Source organism: Aristolochia californica, unplaced genomic scaffold (genome assembly GCF_029961685.1).
Source record: "Aristolochia californica isolate CCGP_79_NKW_82.1479 unplaced genomic scaffold, dmAriCali1.0.hap1 SCAF_16, whole genome shotgun sequence".
NCBI lineage: Eukaryota > Viridiplantae > Streptophyta > Magnoliopsida > Piperales > Aristolochiaceae > Aristolochia > Aristolochia californica.
In genome coordinates, this window is record NW_027181837.1 from 5,468,001 (window position 1) to 5,486,360 (window position 18,360).

The 18,360-nt window shown below is 41.5% G+C and overlaps 2 protein-coding genes across 6 annotated transcripts; both read left to right on the plus strand.

Moving 5' to 3' along the window:
- Nucleotides 1-1,353: 1,353 nt before the first annotated feature.
- Nucleotides 1,354-5,469, plus strand: LOC137953946 (uncharacterized). Of its 5 annotated transcripts, XM_068801509.1 has the most exons (5): nt 1,354-1,477; nt 2,056-2,317; nt 2,433-2,532; nt 2,814-3,065; nt 5,053-5,469. In XM_068801509.1, the coding sequence occupies exons 3-5, from the start codon at nt 2,521-2,523 to the stop codon at nt 5,317-5,319; spliced, it is 531 nt and encodes a 176-aa protein (XP_068657610.1). In that variant the 5' UTR covers nt 1,354-1,477; nt 2,056-2,317; nt 2,433-2,520; the 3' UTR covers nt 5,320-5,469. The 5 variants fall into 5 exon arrangements, with proteins under 5 accessions (XP_068657610.1, XP_068657612.1, XP_068657613.1 ...); XM_068801511.1 differs by lacking the exon at nt 2,433-2,532; XM_068801512.1 differs by lacking the exon at nt 2,433-2,532 and having other exon boundaries at nt 2,056-2,209.
- A 724-nt stretch (nt 5,470-6,193) lies between these two features.
- Nucleotides 6,194-18,351, plus strand: LOC137953163 (squalene epoxidase 3-like). The gene is made up of 8 exons (XM_068800418.1): nt 6,194-6,705; nt 7,603-7,714; nt 7,874-8,048; nt 16,509-16,677; nt 16,901-17,119; nt 17,225-17,500; nt 17,619-17,897; nt 18,017-18,351. Exons 1-8 carry the CDS (start codon nt 6,268-6,270, stop codon nt 18,128-18,130), a joined length of 1,782 nt encoding a protein of 593 aa, XP_068656519.1. The 5' UTR covers nt 6,194-6,267; the 3' UTR covers nt 18,131-18,351.
- The last annotated feature ends 9 nt before the right edge of the window (nt 18,352-18,360 follow it).

Here is an 18,360-nt window from a genome sequence, read left to right on the forward strand (position 1 = left end):
CTCTTTCTGTTTTTCTCCACTTTATGTGCAGCCAAAGGTAGTTTTAAGGAGGGGCAAAGAGGGCAGCTAGCCCTATGCTTGAGGCAATTCCAAATGGCTCACACAAAGATGTGATTTGGTGGGGTCAGATTTCAAGTTTTAGCTTTTTTTTTTTTGGGTTTTAATCGTATTCGAGTTTTGAAATCGGGGCTAATGGGGGGTTAATACAAAATGAATTAGACATGAATTACTCCTGCATTATTCCGTTCATTCGATTAACCCAATAGTCCAAAATAATTTCCTCTTCATTTGAATCATGCTAGGTAATCTTCTCAACAAAAAATAGGGGAATTATGTTTTATACCTATTTTGCGAGTTTTTCCCTCCCCTTAATGAAAATTTCCCCCTCATTTTGCTTTGTTCTCCCTCTCTCTCAGCTTCCTCTCCCGAATTTTTTTTCTCCCACTCAGCTTTTTTCCCTTATCGACCTTCTGCCCCTGAATTTTTTTTCCCTCTATCTTCTCCCTTTCGGCCTCCATCGCAAAGCACAGGAGGGTGAGCCTCTGTCGCAAAGCCTCTTGGTTTTCCTCTCGGCATACCATTGAAGCGCCTTTTTTGTTGCCGTTGTGTCTTGCCATTATCAGTGCTGTGAGGAAGACGACACATCGGGGCGTCATAAAAATAATAATCCATAATATTTATTTATAAAATAATTATTTTTATTTATTAAGTATATTCATTTTGTCATTACTATATTAATTTAGCGATTTAATAGTTATAATTAAAATATTGTTAAAATAAACATTTGATATTTTTTTTGTTTAATTATCCCATTGCTATAATTAATTAAACCAATGGTTTTAAATTTTGTGGCAATATGTTATTAACTAATAATACCTACAAATATATATTATGTTATTTACAAAATAATATATTTATTTATTTTTTATATTAATTTGTTATTACTATATTAAATTAGTGATTTTTAATATTAAAATATATCTTATGTTATTAAAAAATAATTTATTTATTTATTATATCCGCTAATGTTATTTTTACTTTATTTATTTATAATTATTCTAATAACACGTAATTATTTTATATTATTTTATAATAAATTATAATCATTAAATAATACAATATAGTCTTTCATTAATTAGTTTATTAATATATTTTAATACTACACATTAAATCACTTATATGTATAGTAACTATGCTGGTTAATTATAGTTCTATATTTTATTTAAATATATTATATTTTTTATTTTGGACACTATATTTGGAATCTGTTTCCGGTGCACTTGAACATGTATAACTTGTTTATTAAAAACAATGAATTGAAATTTCTCTTCTTTCATTGGGGACTAACCGCCACAAAGTGAACTCGTACTCATTTGCGTAGCTGCTGCTTTTGAAGAAGAGAAGGATCATCTGTATTCTGAGGAAGAAGTGACTAGAGGTCTGCATCCTTCTGCTTCAGCATTCGTTTTTCCAGCAGGTAAGCAACTTTTCTGCCTTCTTATTTCCTTGATTTTGGTAATGGGTTCGTCTGTGCTCTCATCCATTTTCTATTTCTAGTCATGTACTGTTTTGGTATTGTAAAAAACAAACCTAGTTTAGTGATTCAACCGAAGCCTGAAGCTCCAGCATGCTTTTTGGATTAAAATTTCTCTCCTAAGGATTTCCTGGGAATGTGATTCTTGAAGGGGATTCGACCAATGTCATCTCCTGGATATCAAAAAGGGCTGTGTCTCCTTGGAGGCTGGCCTACGTTTTTTTATTAAATCTTTGACTTCTGTGCCTCCGATCTATTGACGCCAGCCATATTTCTGGGATGCTAACAGAGAGCTCATTATCTTTGGAAACTCCTTTCCTTTTGTGATCACGGGTCACTGACCCATTGTATCATGTTATTTGTTTTTTCTTCAGATTGAAGAAAATTTATCACCGTTTTCGAAAAAAAAAACTAGTTTGGGTACACCATGTATTTTAACAAATGAAAGGAATTGGTTTGTAAAAGGGATGCCGTTGCCTTTTGAGATCTATGGTCACCCTCCTAACAGGTTTTAGGTTCAGATGAATTTTAAACATCATTGCAGATGCTCCAGTTGATCTTTGCCACTATTGACAAAAAGATTGTTGTTTCGGAGAACTCATTATGTGAGAGAGAGGGAGGCAGAGGAAGTAGCAAAATGATTATCGCTGAGATTTAAGAAAGCGAGAAAATATTGTTTGTCTCTATTTCTTTTACTATGGCAGGCATACATTATACACTGAAAGAATTATCAAGAGATAGCTACTGGCAAGGCATTTGCTTCTTTTTGTATCTTGCCTCTCTGTGAGTCTTCCTTAATAAAATCCTCATTCTCATTTTCATAAAAAAAGGCATTGTTGTCAACATTACCTGTGAAAAGTTACAAATGTGTGTCATAATCTTTGCTTGTTTCTACTAGGGAGGAAAGGCAACAGCAGATGGAATAAGAGGAGTATATACAGCATGTTATCAAAGAAGTTGCAAAAGCTTTTCTTTTTTGCTAGAGCATGGAAAAACTGGTTTGACTTAATTTAAGTGATGCAACATTTGAATTTGGTGGTTTTAAGATTCTGTCAAGGTTGAGGTAATCAGAGTAAATAACTAGACATGCATAACCATTGATAGACTCACATGCTTGCCGTTTTTGGTTGTGTGACCAGGTAAATATTAAACAAAGAGAGAATGGTTTTCCATACATTTGTTGGGTTGTCTAAGTACATTTTTTTTCTTTTTTTGATTTAGATTTTCATCTTCCATTGATTTAATTTAACATAAGTTTTTATTGGTTGTCTACTACCAGTTATGTTTGTTCAAATTTGAAGAAGCAAAAAGGATCTATATTGCAAAGAAAAAAAGTGCCAAGGGGAAAATGCCGCTTTACGATTGCATGCTTTTATTGAAACCTAAAGTGGTAAAGGAAGCTCAACTTGATTTGCTTAAGCGGATTGGGATGCATGTTTTCAGAAGGAACGGTGTTCTTATGGATATGAAATCATTTGGAAATGTTTACTTGGGTTATGGTATCAAGAAGCTTGATGGTAGATACTACCAGGTGATTATCTCTATATCTTTCAACTGATTTTATTGATTTTTGCTTCATCTTTATTTCATCTGTAACTTTATTACTCATAGTTTTATGGGTCTGGTGTCCTCACAATCTATTAAGCAATTATATATTGAAGATGAATTTTATTCATGTAATGGGAAATATGAGCTATTTAATTGAATATCATTCTTGCCGTAAGATAAAGAGTCGTCATGCTAATTAGCCACAACGAATGTGACCCAAATGACTTGTAAAAGAAAGTGAGATACTTTATTTCTTCAAAATACTGTAAAAAATCTGCAAGGTGGCTTGACCACATTAGTAAACCAACTAATAACCACTAGAGTCATCCCCAACTTCTTAAAGAAAGATATCTACTGCAATAAATATAAAGTCTCATTAATAGAGAACATGTCTCTGCTTACATGCAGTCAACCCATCTTAAATGACCTGAGTAAGAGACAAGATGACTGTCCTCATGATTTCTTTGTATACCACAACTCCACCTGGTCTTGGATTACTTTTAAACTCCTGTCAAAGATTCTTCATAAATGACCTATTGAAGGATTGAACTCCTTTGAAAGGTGCTAAAAGAAGTCCCACATGGATCCAAGATTAGAAAGATATCGTGCTTATTGCTTGGAAATAGGCCTGCTAACTTTGGCTAATCATCTTGGGTTAGACCTAGATCTAATTTTAACATAGTATTAGAGTAAATACCTTTATGTGAGCCTCCACCCAAAGTTGTCCACATGTAAGAGCCATAATGAGTGCCCATACATGAAAATGATTGTTAAGAATTGTTTCATATAGAATTAGGATTAGAAAGATCCCATGCTTATTGCTTGGAAAGAGACCTCCTAACTTCAGGCAGTCGTTTTGGATAGTCTTAGACCCAACTTTAGCTAAAGGCATACTATTGTGGTCCTAAGTTTAGTCAAGGAGCTAAATATGGGGCAAGAGGCTCATCAAGATTAATATAGACAAGTTCTCCAAAGAAATAACCAAGGAGGTCTCGATGTGTTAGTGAGAAGGTTGCTTCTCAATACAGAACTATAAATATTTTAGCCTTCACACTTGGCTGAGAAGTGCAAGGAATTAATTTCTTGCATCAAGGGTGTTTTTATTTCAGTTGGTGGGATTTTTTATTTTATTTTTTCTTAGTTAATAAACACATCAATTATTAAGTGAGAGGGAGCATCTTTGTGACCTTGGAAAAGATATTTGAATGGCAAGTGAAAATGGGCTGGCCGTATTGCCTATACATATTGTGTATTGGAGGCTGATACAGGGGAGCATATGCCTGATATATATCAGATATCAGGGTGTCTGCAAAAACCAATATGCCTAGTGAAACTAGCATTCTCTAAGGGAATAGAGGTTGCTGGATTTAATATCTTAAACTTCCTCTCACCTTACTTGCAATTTTGAAACAAAAACTACTTAAAAATTATGGTTGGAGATCATTAATACTGTGTCAGAACTATAACAACTGTTTCTATGTCAGATGCCAATCTAAGTGCTACTGGTTTTCTGTTCTCCTAGACTCTATAGATCTTAAGTGCAAACTTGGTTTATAACATGTGTTCTTTGTTTCAGGCTTTCATCACATAGAGATTCTATTTTGGTAAGAGATATGAAAAACGGCTTTAGAAAATGTTTTGTCTGTTAATTGGAGTATTTGATCTTTTATGAGGATGGTGTGGAGGAATATATATCTTTTTGGTAAATGATGGATTGAGCTATTAAGTTGATATCTGCAATGCAACTGTGAATTGTTGAAGCATGTGACAATGAGGAATCCACAAACTGAGAAAATGTGAGGTTTGGAAAAGCACTGAAGCAGTTCCAAAATATGAGAAAGGGAATATACCAAAGAAGTTCATTGATGTCAGTCAAATGCAAGTCTGGTGTCCTTTAAAGTCACATTAACCGTTAGTTTTTAAGTTTCGTCTATTACTTTGTCTTACCTCTTTAGAGGTTACTTTTGCAGGGTACACTTCTGCAGATGACTTTGATGGTTACACCCAATTTCAACAAGGAACTTCAGTACCTAAACAAGGAAGATCGCCTCTTGAGGTGGCTTCTTGTGAAGCACAGGGGCACGCCATATGCGTCAGACTTCGGTGATCGAAGAGGGATGGATTTTGGTGACTTATCCAGAGGTAGCTTGCATTTTGATGAGCCACATGATGGTGAGGATGTAATTGACGATGATGATGATGAGGATGATGAAGAATATGATACTCGAGAGACTTAAGTAGTGAGGTGCAATCATGTACGCACTTGATAATGTATTTTGGCTGAATCCTTTAAGAGTAGACGTCAGGTTGAAAACTAATTACTAGGAAATGGATAGTCTACTATGTAAATAATCAAATTATGGTTTCTGTTAGTTTTCTAGGTGCAATTGGAGTTGTTATGTTACCGAATAATGTAGTTCAGCAACTTATTTGATTCGCTTTAGTTTCAAATAATGATGAAGATGGCCAGCAGCCAAGTGTTTCATCGAGTCTGGTAGTACTCTGAAAGCTATTTGCAGAGTAAAACCAAACATGGAAGTGGTGGAACTGTACAATTGAATTGCTATTTCAATTCATTGTTATCCGTTCTTTTTGAGTTGTAAATACTGATTTGGAGTCGAATCGTTCAACACCCGGAAATAAACCTTGTAAGATATAGACTTGTTTTGGCTTCACCCTGTCGTGGGCTTAGGAATAACTTTTTTGAATATATTTGTAAATGTGGATAAATAATTTCACTTAATATAATAAATAAAATATTTTATTAATAAAATAATATAAATATTTCTATTAAAATCCAACTAAATTAGTTTAGTCTCAACGTCTTATATAACAAATATACCTTGCACTCATTTTTTTTTTCTTAAACGAGTTAATAAAAAGGTTAATAATCTTGATCACAATATCACTCGAAATACGCAATTGAAAATCACTTAAACTAAATTTTATTCTTAATTAATTAGTTTTTATTATTTGAAGCCCCATTGATTCGTTCCCACACTTTCTAAACCCAATTTATGATGCCGTTACGTAAACGCCCCTCTGCTGTAGCATTGATAGATGGGTACCAAGTCAGGAATTTCAAGTCACTATTGGGGCCTTCGTGTCATTTGGTATTACGCTGAGTGCTCCAACGGCGTCCATGGTTACCGCCGCTCCGTTTTGAGGCCGATTTCAATCTGGCGATGCCTGGCGTCCACGTATTAACAACTCCCGTCTCTGCCAACGAGCGACTGATTCTTCTCGCCGCGAGGAAGCGTGAGGCTCCCCTTCAATCCTCAATTTCCGATGTAACCTCGGCTGCCTGCGGCGAGGGGAATCGGTATCTGAACCGAAGTCGTCATCGAGATCTTCGCGTAAGCTGCAACCGGCCGTTTCCTCCTTCGAAGATGCTGCAGGTTCAGTATCTCTTGGGAGGATTCGTAGCGGCTCTGCTCACCTTTGTGCTGTTGCCTGGATGGTGCGGAAGAAAGAAGAAGGGCGGGGATAATGAGGGATATTCCGCTGGGTTCCGAGCGGACGGAGAGAATGTTGTGGGGAAAGGCTTGCCGGGTGGTGGTACGGACGTGATTGTTGTGGGAGCTGGTGTTGCTGGTTCCGCCCTCTCTTACACGCTCGGAAAGGTTGTGTTTTCCTTGATTTTGATTTGGGTGGTTGAAAAATTTGTTCTCTCTGGTTTTGGAGATGTTTTGTTTCGTTGTGGTTGATTGTGGGAATAGGGGTCTTCAGCTTGTTTATGGTGGTAATTTCTGTTTTTGTTCTGGTTCCGCTAGGGATATCTATGGGTATTTACTGGGATGCAAAAATGAGATGAAATGAAATCCTTTTCAGCATTTTGTTTGGCGACACTGTTTTTTCCATTTCAAATTGAATTTTCTTGGTTCCTCAATAGTTTTTACTTTTGTCAGTCGTCCGTTCTGTGGGGCTCCAAACTGCGGTTGTTGGACTTTGAAGGCCCTGTTGATACCTCTTTAAATCTATATCCAAGGAAAAGCTAGAAATCGGTTTCATGATTAACTGTTTCCAAGAAATGTTTAGTGTTGGAATCTTGTCAGTGCTCTACTAGGAAACTGACTGGGAATTTATCCTTGCACTTGTTAGCCCAATTTTCAAGGGATTGATGGAAGTTTGAGGTATTAGATAGATGATCTATATTTACACTTATATATTAAAAATCAAAGCTTGTAAAACCGTGATGCTAATAGTTATTATACCATATAACACTTATAGATTTGTCAATGAATTTGTTTCTTGTTTTTTTAGCGCAAACCTTGTGGCATCAGACAAAATCACTTATCCAATTAAATGTGAAATATTTTTCATTGAGCGCAAACACAACTAACAGTAAGCATGAATGTCTTGATATAGCACATATTTTTTGAGAACACAAATTACAAGCATTATCTAATAACAGACATAGGCTTGATATTTGTTTTCTTGTTTTCTCCAACTGCACAGGTTTGGATGTAAGAGTCTTTGTTGTCAAAACCTTTATTTCATATCTTACTTTGTTGTAACAGGATGGGCGCAATGTGCATGTGATTGAGAGAGATTTAAGTGAGCCTGACAGAATTGTTGGAGAACTGTTACAACCAGGTGGATATCTGAAGCTTATTGAGTTGGGACTTGAGGGTAAGCATGAGGATCTCTTGCTGGCATTGATGCTTGACACTTGAGAGAAGCATAATAAAAATTGCAACTTAGATTGATGATTCTTTTAACCACAAAGTATTGGTGGATTCTTGTTGTCAGAGATATCATAAAATATTTGAAGATATTATATTCCTACAGATTGTGTGCTGGACATTGATGCTCAAAGAGTGCTTGGTTATGCCCTTTTTAAGGATGGAAGAGATGCAAAAATCTCGTATCCTTTGGAGAAATTTGATGATGATGTTTCTGGGAGAAGCTTTCATAATGGGCGTTTCATACAGAAGATGCGGGAAAAAGCAGCTTCTCTTCCTAAGTATGCTTTCTCTCTCTCTGTCCTGCTTTTTGTAAACGATCAGTTGTCAAATCATCTTAGTGGCAGATAGTAGATCTTTTCTGTGACTTGAGTGGTTTCTTTGCCAACTACTGTCTTGATATCTGGTTTCTTGTAATAAAATATAAGAAAATTTTTTCTTGTAGGAATCATCCGTTATTGAATGGGAGAAAAAATGCCAGTTTTAGGTTAAGATCTAAATAACTGTAATTCTGTAACTTCTTCATTTGAGCTTCCATAATGATTTAGTTCTTTAACCTTCTGGGATGCATTACTGCACTAAACTTGAGGGCCAGCTTGCAGTTAGCATAATTGTGGCTCTGCACCAATATTTTAGATAAGATCTCCTTGAGGTCAAATTATAATCTTCTTGATGACTGAGACATGACCCCAGTCTCTGCATCACTCTGTATGTCTGTTAGACAGATGATGGACACTCACATTTACGATATGACTGTTTTTGGCAAAATTTCCATATAAATGGCATGCTTTATATGCTTATTGTCACGCGGTTAGATTTGGGCTAGTTCCGTCTAGCCAAGCGAAATATCTACCCCGTGCGGCCTAGCTCTTCCGAAGAACTAGTCAGCCTCCTTGAGCCTCGGATCCTCCAACCAATACTTCACACAAGAAGTTGCAAGCCAAATGGGACAACGAAAACACCAAGGTATAGAAGAGAAAAACCTACTTTGTATTGAGAATACAAGATTACAAAGGGTGGCCAAACACTCTTGAAGGCCAAGGCTAAAAACTCTCTCTATACACCAAAAGAGTAAAGAAGGCTAAGGATTTTTCGACCCTTTTACAATGGGAGAGGCCTCTCTATTTATAGTCTCTCCCTAGGCCTTTTGAAATCTCTAAAAACGCTCAAAAATCCGTCAGATCCCAAAAATTCGGTTTCTGGCATCAAGGGGCGCCCTGGTCAGGCTGGCGCCTGGCGACTTGGTCGCCAGGAAACCCCATTTCGCGCGGGGCGCCTGGCGCCTGGCGCCCAGGAAACCCCATTTCGCGCGGGGCGCCTGGCGCCTGGCGGAAACCCCATTTCGCCCGCGGGCGCCTGGCGGAAACCCCATTTCGCGCGGGGCACCTGGCGCCTAGCGGAAACCCCATTTCGCCCGCGGGCGCCTGGCGCCTGTGCCTGGAGTCCTGCCGCGCGCGCGCCTGCTCCTGGCGTCCTGAGGAAACCCCATTTCGCCCTGCCTGGAGTCCTGGTTGGGCGCCAGCAACCCCATTTCGCCCCGCCAGGATTCCTGGTTGCGCCCAACCCCATTTCGCCCCGCCAGAAGTGTCTGCTGGCGTGCTGCCTTGTGTCTGAGCTGGCTGTTGGGGTTGTTGTGCACCTTGTTGCTTGGCCATCCGTTTGGCAAGCTCAAGTGTGTCTTCTTTTGCTGAAGTTGATGCTGGGCCAGCCATATGTGTGCGCCCCTCTGGGCCGTGCCATTGCACTTGGCCTTGGCCATTGCTTCTATTGCTGTGCACTGGACTTGCACAGTCTTCCACCTTGGTGTTTGGCCACACCATGGCTTCATCCTCCGTCTCATACTCTCACCGCCATAAGGCAGACGCCCTCGTCTGCAACCCCTGGCGATAGACGGCTACCTCCTTTTCGAACTGCCATAACTCGGCAGCGTCTTGCCATGTTGCCTCACTTTCCGGTTGACCTTGCCACTTGACCAAGTATTGCGTCCTCCGGGGCTTGCCCCTTTGGCGCTCCTCTCGGTCTGCAATAATATACTCTACCCTATTGTCAAAGGTAGTAGATATATCCATGGGAGCTCTTGGGTCAACTACTCTGTCCGGGTCCGGATCTTCAAAATAGGGTTTAAGGTTCGATGCATGAAAAACATTGTGGAACTTAAACCTTTTTGGCAGCTGCAATTTGTAGGCGAGGTTGCCCACACGTTCAATGATAGGAAAGGGTCCTTCATATTTCTTCAAAAGACTTTTGTTCCTGCTTCTAAGGTGACGAAATTGCTCAGGTCTGAGTTTGAGAAGGACCTGGTCACCAATATTGAAAGAAGACTCCCTCCTCTTCAAATCAGCATGTTTCTTCATCTTTTTGGCTGCCTTATGCAATAAGACCCGTGCCAACTCCGTTTTCTCTTTCCACCTCTTCGCCAACTGATGAGCTGCTGGACTTTTCCGTGAAGTGTCTGGAAAGAGACCCGTGGGAGCCAAAGGCTGTCGTCCTGTCGCCAACTCGAAAGGACTATGCCCGGTTGATTCCGATTTCTGCAAATTGTATGAAAACTGGGCCACGTCTAACAAGTCTGGCCAGTTTTTCTGATTTGCTGCAACAAAGTGGCGTAAGTACTGTTCTAACAAAGCATTTACCCGCTCAGTTTGGCCGTCACTTTGAGGATGAAAACTAGTGGAAAAACTTAGAGATGTTCCCATTAGTTTGAATAACTCGGTCCAGAATTTTCCTGTGAATCTGGGGTCACGATCACTGATGATCGTTGTGGGCAATCCCCAATGCTTCACCACATGTGCCATGAATGCTCTAGCTGCTCCGTCTGCTGTACAATCACTCGGCACTGCTACGAATGTTCCATACTTCGTAAATCTGTCTACCACCACCATGATAGACGCCAGCCCATCTTTCTTACGTAATCCAGAGATGAAGTCCATCGAAATAGACTCCCACGACCGCTTTGGAATAGGTAAGGGCTGTAGCAAACCCCTAGGCTTGCGTTGTTCGATCTTATCTTGTTGACAGATAAGACACGTGCGCACAAACTCCTCCACATCATTCTCCATGTGGCCAGACAACAAGGCCAATGTCCTTCTTTGACCTGGATGTCCCGCCCACAAGGTATCATGGCATTCCCTCAAGAGGTCACGCCTTAGGTTATCGAACTTAGGCACATAAAGTCGATTACCTTTGGTCTTGAGCAATCCGTCGTCAAGCCAAAATCTTCTCGTCTCTCCCAAGGCAGCAACTTGTACAATGTTGTAAGCCTGGGCATCTTGGCGAATTCCAATGCGAATCTTGTCTAGCAACTCCGTACCAACTTGTGTAATTGCTGCCAAGGCTTGTAATCGCAAAGTTTCATTTTCTGTTTCTGCGCCAAGATGGTCTTCCATGCGCGCGCTTGCCTTGCGTAAAGCGCATATCTCCTGCGCCTACGCTTGCGCCGCGCGCCTCTTCGTGTGTTGCTGCTATCGCACCGCGCGTGGTGCGCGTGAAGCAAGTGCCGTCTGCTGCGGTATGCGGGGATTCAGCCGCATGCGTCTTCTCCTCAGCCGCATGCATGCAAGGTGCTGGTCCTTCTTGCGCCATATGCGCCAAGCTCTGGCTGGTCTCTTCCTCGTAAGAGATAGGTGCGTCCACCTTCCTGCTCAGTGCGTCGGCAGCACCATTTGTCTTCCCTGCCTTGTACATCATCTCAAAATCAAACTCGGCCAAGAAATCTTGCCATCGGGCCTGTTTTGGACTGAGCTTTTTCTGTGTAAGAAAGTAACTAGAAGCAACATTGTCAGTTCTTACAATAAATTTGGAGCCTAAAAGATAGTGCCTCCAAAGACGTAAACAATGCACTACCGCCGTCATTTCTCTTTCTTGTACAGTGTACCGTTGCTCAGTTTCATTGAGCTTCCTACTCTCATAAGCGACTGGGTGTCCTTCTTGTTCTAGCACACCCCCAATGGCATAATTTGAGGCATCGGTATGTACCTCAAATGGCTTGCTGAAATCAGCAAGGTGAAGCACTGGTTCAACCATTATGGTATCCTTCAGCCGCTGGAATGCTCCTTGGCATGAGTCCGTCCATCGCCATTTTTGGTCCTTCTTTAGGAGATCGGTCAAGGGGGCTGCTATAGCTGAGAACCCCTTGATAAACCTCCTATAATAGTTCGCTAAGCCAAGAAAACTTCTAAGCTCACGCACCTTGGTAGGGATTGACCAATCACGCACAGCCTCCACCTTCTTGCTGTCCATCCATATCCGTCCTTCCCCTATCCAATGTCCAAGAAAGGACACCTCTTGCAACCCAAATGAGCACTTCTCCTTCTTGACATATAGCTGATTGTGTCTCAATTTCTTGAACACTTTTCGAAGATGTTCTTTGTGCTCTTCCATACTCTTGCTATACACCACAATATCATCCAAATACACAACGACAAATTTGTCTAAGTACTCGGAAAATACCTCATTCATGAGAGTGCAGAAAGTTGCTGGTGCGTTGGTTAGGCCAAAGGGCATAACCATGAACTCGTAAGCCCCATATCTCGTTACACAAGTAGTCTTCCCTTCGTCTCCTTCCGCAATTCGAACTTGGTAGTAACCACTTCTCAAATCCAGCTTGGAGAAAACTCTAGCCTCCTTCAATTGATCAAAGAGATCAACAATAAGAGGAATAGGGTACTTGTTTTTTATGGTTACCTTGTTGAGCGCCCTATAGTCGATGCATAGTCTCATACTTCCATCTTTCTTTGTCTAAAATAGTATAGGGGCCCCATAAGGTGCTTTGCTTGGCTTTATGAACCCAGAATCCAGCAGCTCACTGAGTTGTCTCTGTAATTCATCCAACTCTTTGGGCGCCATCCGATATGGTGCTTGTGCTGGCTTCCTTGCTCCGGGCTCAAGCTCTATGCGATGGTCTACCCCTCTTCTAGGTGGTAACCTCGCTGGAAGTTGCTCCGGCATGACGTCTCCATACTCATGCAAAACGGTTTGTATCTCCTTAGGGGTAGGCAATGCCTCATTCTGCTCCATAGCACAAAGAGAAGCAATGTAAGTAGAACAACCCTGCTTAAGACCTTTCTTAAGCTGGAGGGCTGATAGCATTAAATCCTTGTTTGTTACATCTTTGGTCTCAACTTCAGAAATTGTACAAGGACTTTGCTCGTCCATAATTCCCACTACCCCCACATGTGGCATTATAAATGCCTTACAAACCTTGAAGAACTCCATTCCCAAAATTACCTTGAAATCGTCCATGCTAACAATGGTAAAGTTCTGAAATCCAACCCACTTGCCTATCACCACCGGTACATTCCTGGCAACGCCTTGGACTTCACGAGCAGTAGAATTTACCGCCTTCATCTTGCTTCCATCTTTCTCTCCTCGTATTCTTAGGCGCCTAGCCTCCTCCTCCGAAAGGAAGTTGTGGGTAGCACCCGTGTCCACCATTGCCTTAACAGTGTGTCCAGCAAGTGTGAGAGAAATAAAAAGAAGTTCTCTTGAGGGTCTTACTGGAAGTGGAGCAGCCTTCTCCTCCTTGGAACGGACAACAGCATTGAGAAGGGTTAGAGAACCCATCCTAGGCTCAATTCCTCCATTTTCCATTTCTGTTTGAGCAGCGTTGAGGAGTCTCTTTTTAGGACAATCCCTCGCATAGTGCTCTCCCTCACAAATGAAACAATGTACCTTTTTCCTCTGTTTGTCCCCTCTCTTCTTTTCTTCCGGCCTAGCCTTGGTATCCTTTACCCATGGCTTCTTCTCCCCTTTCTCCTTCTTCTTAAAATTTGTTTTACCATTATTTTCCTTGGACACCTTGTTAACCGAATCATTCCTCCTCTCGTATTCGGTTAACTTTTCAGCCGTAGATAACGCTGAAACTAGTGTCTTTACCTCCCTCCTTCTCAATTCTTGCTCAGCCCATGGACGAAGGCCAACAAGAAAGGAGAAGAGACGGTCCTCATCCGTCATGTTGGAGATACAAAGCATAAGAGAAGTGAAGGATTGTACATATTCTTTAATTGTACCTTTTTGCGTCAATGCACGTAGTTCCTTCCTTGCTTGGTACTCGACATCCTCCGGAAAGAACTGCCTCCGCAGCTCCCTCTTGAAATCCTCCCAAGTGTGGACGGGGTCCTCTCCCTCTTGCTCATCTCCCATGCGTCTTCTCCACCAAAGAATCGCATCATCGGATAGGAACATGGCAGCCGTACTAACCTTAGCTTGCTCATCGGTGAGCTTGCTTGCATGGAAGTATTGCTCCACTTGCCATAGAAAATTATCTATGACCTTCACGTCTCTCCCTCCATTGAAAGACTTCGGTTCGGGCACCTTTATCTTCGCTTGTGTGTGAACAGCCCCTCCATTTGCTAAGGCTCGTTCGCACAAAGTGAGTCTTGCCCCAAGCTCTCCCGAGAGATCTTTGACATCCTTCCCCAATCGTTCCATTTCCATCCTCATGACAGCCATGGCCGAATGGACGTCCTCTTCAAATCCTCTCAGCCAATTCGGAGTTGGCTGATGCTCCTCAATAGTCTTTTGAACGAATTCCTCCCAATTCGTACAAAGGTTCTCAACACTGTCCAACCGATGTTCAAGAGTAGAAAAACGAAAGTTAACATCACTTACTTGATCTTTGCCTCTTGAAGCATCTTCCCCACTTGTGGAAGCCATTGATTGCAACGTACGCTCTGATACCAGTTGTCACGCGGTTAGATTTGGGCTAGGTCCGTCTAGCCAAGCGGAATATCTACCCCGTGCGGCCTAGCTCTTCCGAAGAACTAGTCAGCCTCCTTGAGCCTCGGATCCTCCAACCAATACTTCACACAAGAAGTTGCAAGCCAAATGGGACAACGAAAACACCAAGGTATAGAAGAGAAAAACCTACTTTGTATTGAGAATACAAGATTACAAAGGGTGGCCAAACACTCTTGAAGGCCAAGGCTAAAAACTCTCTCTATACACCAAAAGAGTAAAGAAGGCTAAGGATTTTTCGACCCTTTTACAATGGGAGAGGCCTCTCTATTTATAGTCTCTCCCTAGGCCTTTTGAAATCTCTAAAAACGCTCAAAAATCCGTCAGATCCCAAAAATTCGGTTTCTGGCGTCAAGGGGCGCCCTGGTCAGGCTGGCGCCTGGCGACTTGGTCGCCAGGAAACCCCATTTCGCGCGGGGCGCCTGGCGCCTGGCGGAAACCCCATTTCGCCCGCGGGCGGCTGCGCCTGAAGTCCTGCGCGCGCGGGCGCCTGGCGCCTGGCGCCTGTGCCTGGAGTCCTGCCGCGCGCGCGCCTGCGCCTGGCGTCCTGAGGAAACCCCATTTCGCCTTGCCTGGAGTCCTGGTTGGGCGCCAACAACCCCATTTCGACCCGCCAGGATTCCTGGTTGCGCCCAACCCCATTTCGCCCCGCCAGAAGTGTCTGCTGGCGTGCTGCCTTGTGTCTGAGCTGGCTGTTGCGGTGGTTGTGCACCTTGTTGCTTGACTATCCGTTTGGCAAGCTCAAGTGTGTCTTCTTTTGCTGAAGTTGATGCTGGGCCAGCCATATGTGTGCGCCCCTCTGGGCCGTGCCATTGCACTTGGCCTTGGCCATTGCTTCTATTGCTGTGCACTGGACTTGCACAGTCTTCCACCTTGGTGTTTGGCCACACCATGGCTTCATCCTCCGTCTCACTTATGCTGCAATTCAGTCACCTTTCCTACTACTTTTTTCTCCTAATTTATTTTCTTTTTTGTTTTCTTTATGCTCTTTTCTATCACGAATAATATTTTTTAACTCCTGTATTTTTGTTACCTAGTCCTTTTAAGTTGTTTCTTCTTGTTGTTTCCCTCTGTTCATGTAGAACAGTGCTAGCATTCTATGTGTATTGAGCTGATGTGTATGCCCTCTGTTTCATTGGGTTTACTGGTTGGATTCGTTAATCTTGCCAATATTGACAATTCTAAATTTTTTTGTTAGAAAACTCATGAAGACGACAGTGCATTTGATTTTGCACCACATGAAACCAATAAGAACAGAATAACGAAAGCTATAGGAGAAACGGATCAAGTGGGCTTGGCACTTTGACCATTAGCGAGATGTTATGGATCAGCCCCTATTCTAGAGAAGTAATCAACAATCCCATTGGCCCTTCTGGTTGTGTGGCACCATGATACAGATAAGAGTCAACTTATATCCATCACATTAAAGTACATAAGAAACACCTTGGGGGCGATTTCTTCCTGGAGGTCAAGCTGATGACAGCTGCCGAATCCCCTTCAACTATTAAGGGGGAAGCTTATCTGTTAACGAAGAGTTTTGAGGCCCTAGAGTGGGACCCTTAGCTTCACTACTATGGAATCACATTGACTGAAAGGGGAACAAGAAACAACACTGACATTACTTGATGAATCCCTTGTAACTCTACCACCACCAACCAGTTTAAAGTTGCCCCGTGGGTTAACATCAAAATTAAGCTTCAACCATCCAGCTGGAAGGGGACGTCAGGCAGTGGGACAATGGATGACATGGATGGAAATGCTATCATGGTTCAATTTCTCTGAATAACATGCTGCTGCTACTTTAAATTCTTCCGGGGGCATTAACTGCCCATCTCTGGATTACTATCTTTTTCTTTCTTGTTGAATTGATAAAAAAATAGTGCTTACATAGGTAAAAGATAGCACATGGATTCTGAATGTACACTTATGTGAAGTTTTTATGCCTTGCATTGTAGTTTGTTATATCGTTTGGTAACTAATCCAGTTTTTGTTGGTGTTTGCGTCAGTGTTAAACTTGAGCAAGGAACCGTTACTTCCCTTATTGAAGAGAATGGAACTGTCATGGGAGTGAACTACAAGACCAAAAAAGGTGAAGAATTAAGAGCACATGCACCTCTCACTATTGTTTGTGATGGCTGTTTTTCGAATTTGCGGCGCTCTCTTTGTATTCCTAAGGTGAATGTTTAGCTTACTATTGCCCATTAAGTATGTTTTCTTTCTTTGTCTTATGAAGGATTAGCATCTTAATGGTTGAGCATCGTTTATCTTTAATATTATTGTTCTGAAAAATAGAATAATAAAAAGTTGATTTGAAATTGTTTTTATTATATTGTTTTCGGTAAGATGTTTTGGTTGTTTGAGATTACATTCTGCTTGTATTTAAACTCTCTCTTTGCAGGTAGAGGTTCCATCACATTTTGTGGGTTTGGTATTGGAAAACTGTGAACTTCCATGCCCCAACCATGGACATGTTATCTTAGCAGACCCGTCACCCATATTGTTCTATCCCATAAGCAGTAATGAGGTCCGGTGTTTGGTTGATGTACCTGGCCAAAAGTTACCTTCTGTAGGTAATGGTGAAATGGCCAACTATCTGAGGACTGTTGTGGCTCCACAGGTTCCTTAAAATTCTTTTAGCTTTACAAGATTTTCATTTTTTTGGCATGTCAAGATCCTACCTGCCTTGCAACATTTCTAAAGTATATGGTTTTTATTGTTTCAGCTTCCAGCAAAGCTCCATGATGCCTTCATATCTGCTATTGATAGAGGATCTGTGAGGACAATGCCAAACAAGAGCATGCCTGCATCCCCTTTCCCCACACCAGGGGCTCTTCTAATGGGTGATGCTTTTAATATGCGCCACCCTTTAACTGGAGGTGGAATGACAGTGGCCTTATCCGATATTGCCGTCCTTCGCAATCTTCTGACACCTTTACGTGATTTGAGTGATTCATCGGCTCTATGCAAGTATCTGGAGTCCTTTTACACCTTGAGGAAGGTTAGGATAGTGGTTTCCTTTTTCTGTTGACCCTTTCCCTTTCCTTTTTTTTTTTTTTCTTTTTAAAATTTAAAATGTGTTCTTATATTTTTTTGTTAACATTTTTTGGCTTTTGAAGCCTACGGCATCTACAATAAATACATTGGCGGGTGCTCTGTACAAGGTTTTCTGTGCCTCAACTGATCAGGCAATGAAGGAAATGCGTCAGGCCTGTTTTGATTACCTATCCCTTGGAGGTGTCTTCTCATCTGGACCTGTTGCATTGCTATCTGGTCTAAATCCTCGCCCACTGAGTTTGGTGTGCCATTTCTTTGCGGTGGCTATATTTGGTGTTGGCAGGCTGCTACTGCCATTTCCTTCACCAAAGCGTTTGTGGATTGGAGCTAGACTGCTGTTGGTCAGTATATGCTTTACCCTATTTGTGTTTTAAAATTATTTCCTAATAGCATCCTTAGATTTTTGTTTACTATGGCAAAGTAGTGGGTTTCTTCATTCTTTTAGTTTTTCTCGTTCCAGGGTGCCTCAAATATCATCCTCCCCATTATCAAGGCAGAAGGTGTTAGGCAGATGTTTTTTCCTGCTACTGTTCCAGCATATTATAGAGCTCCTCCCGCCAGTGAAAAGATATGAATAGCTGCAACACGAATTCTGGCATTTTGTTTCTTCAGGTGTTAGCATTAGTTCCAGTCAGATCTGCTTAGGGAGCCTTGTGCTAAGTGTTGTACATGTTGTCTAATAAATTTAAAATTTGGTGCATCAAACTGCATTTAAACTAGACTGAACTCTGTCAATAACATTATATTCGTTGGAAAATGATCAGTTATCAGCTTGACGACTGAATTGCTTGTCAACTGTATCAC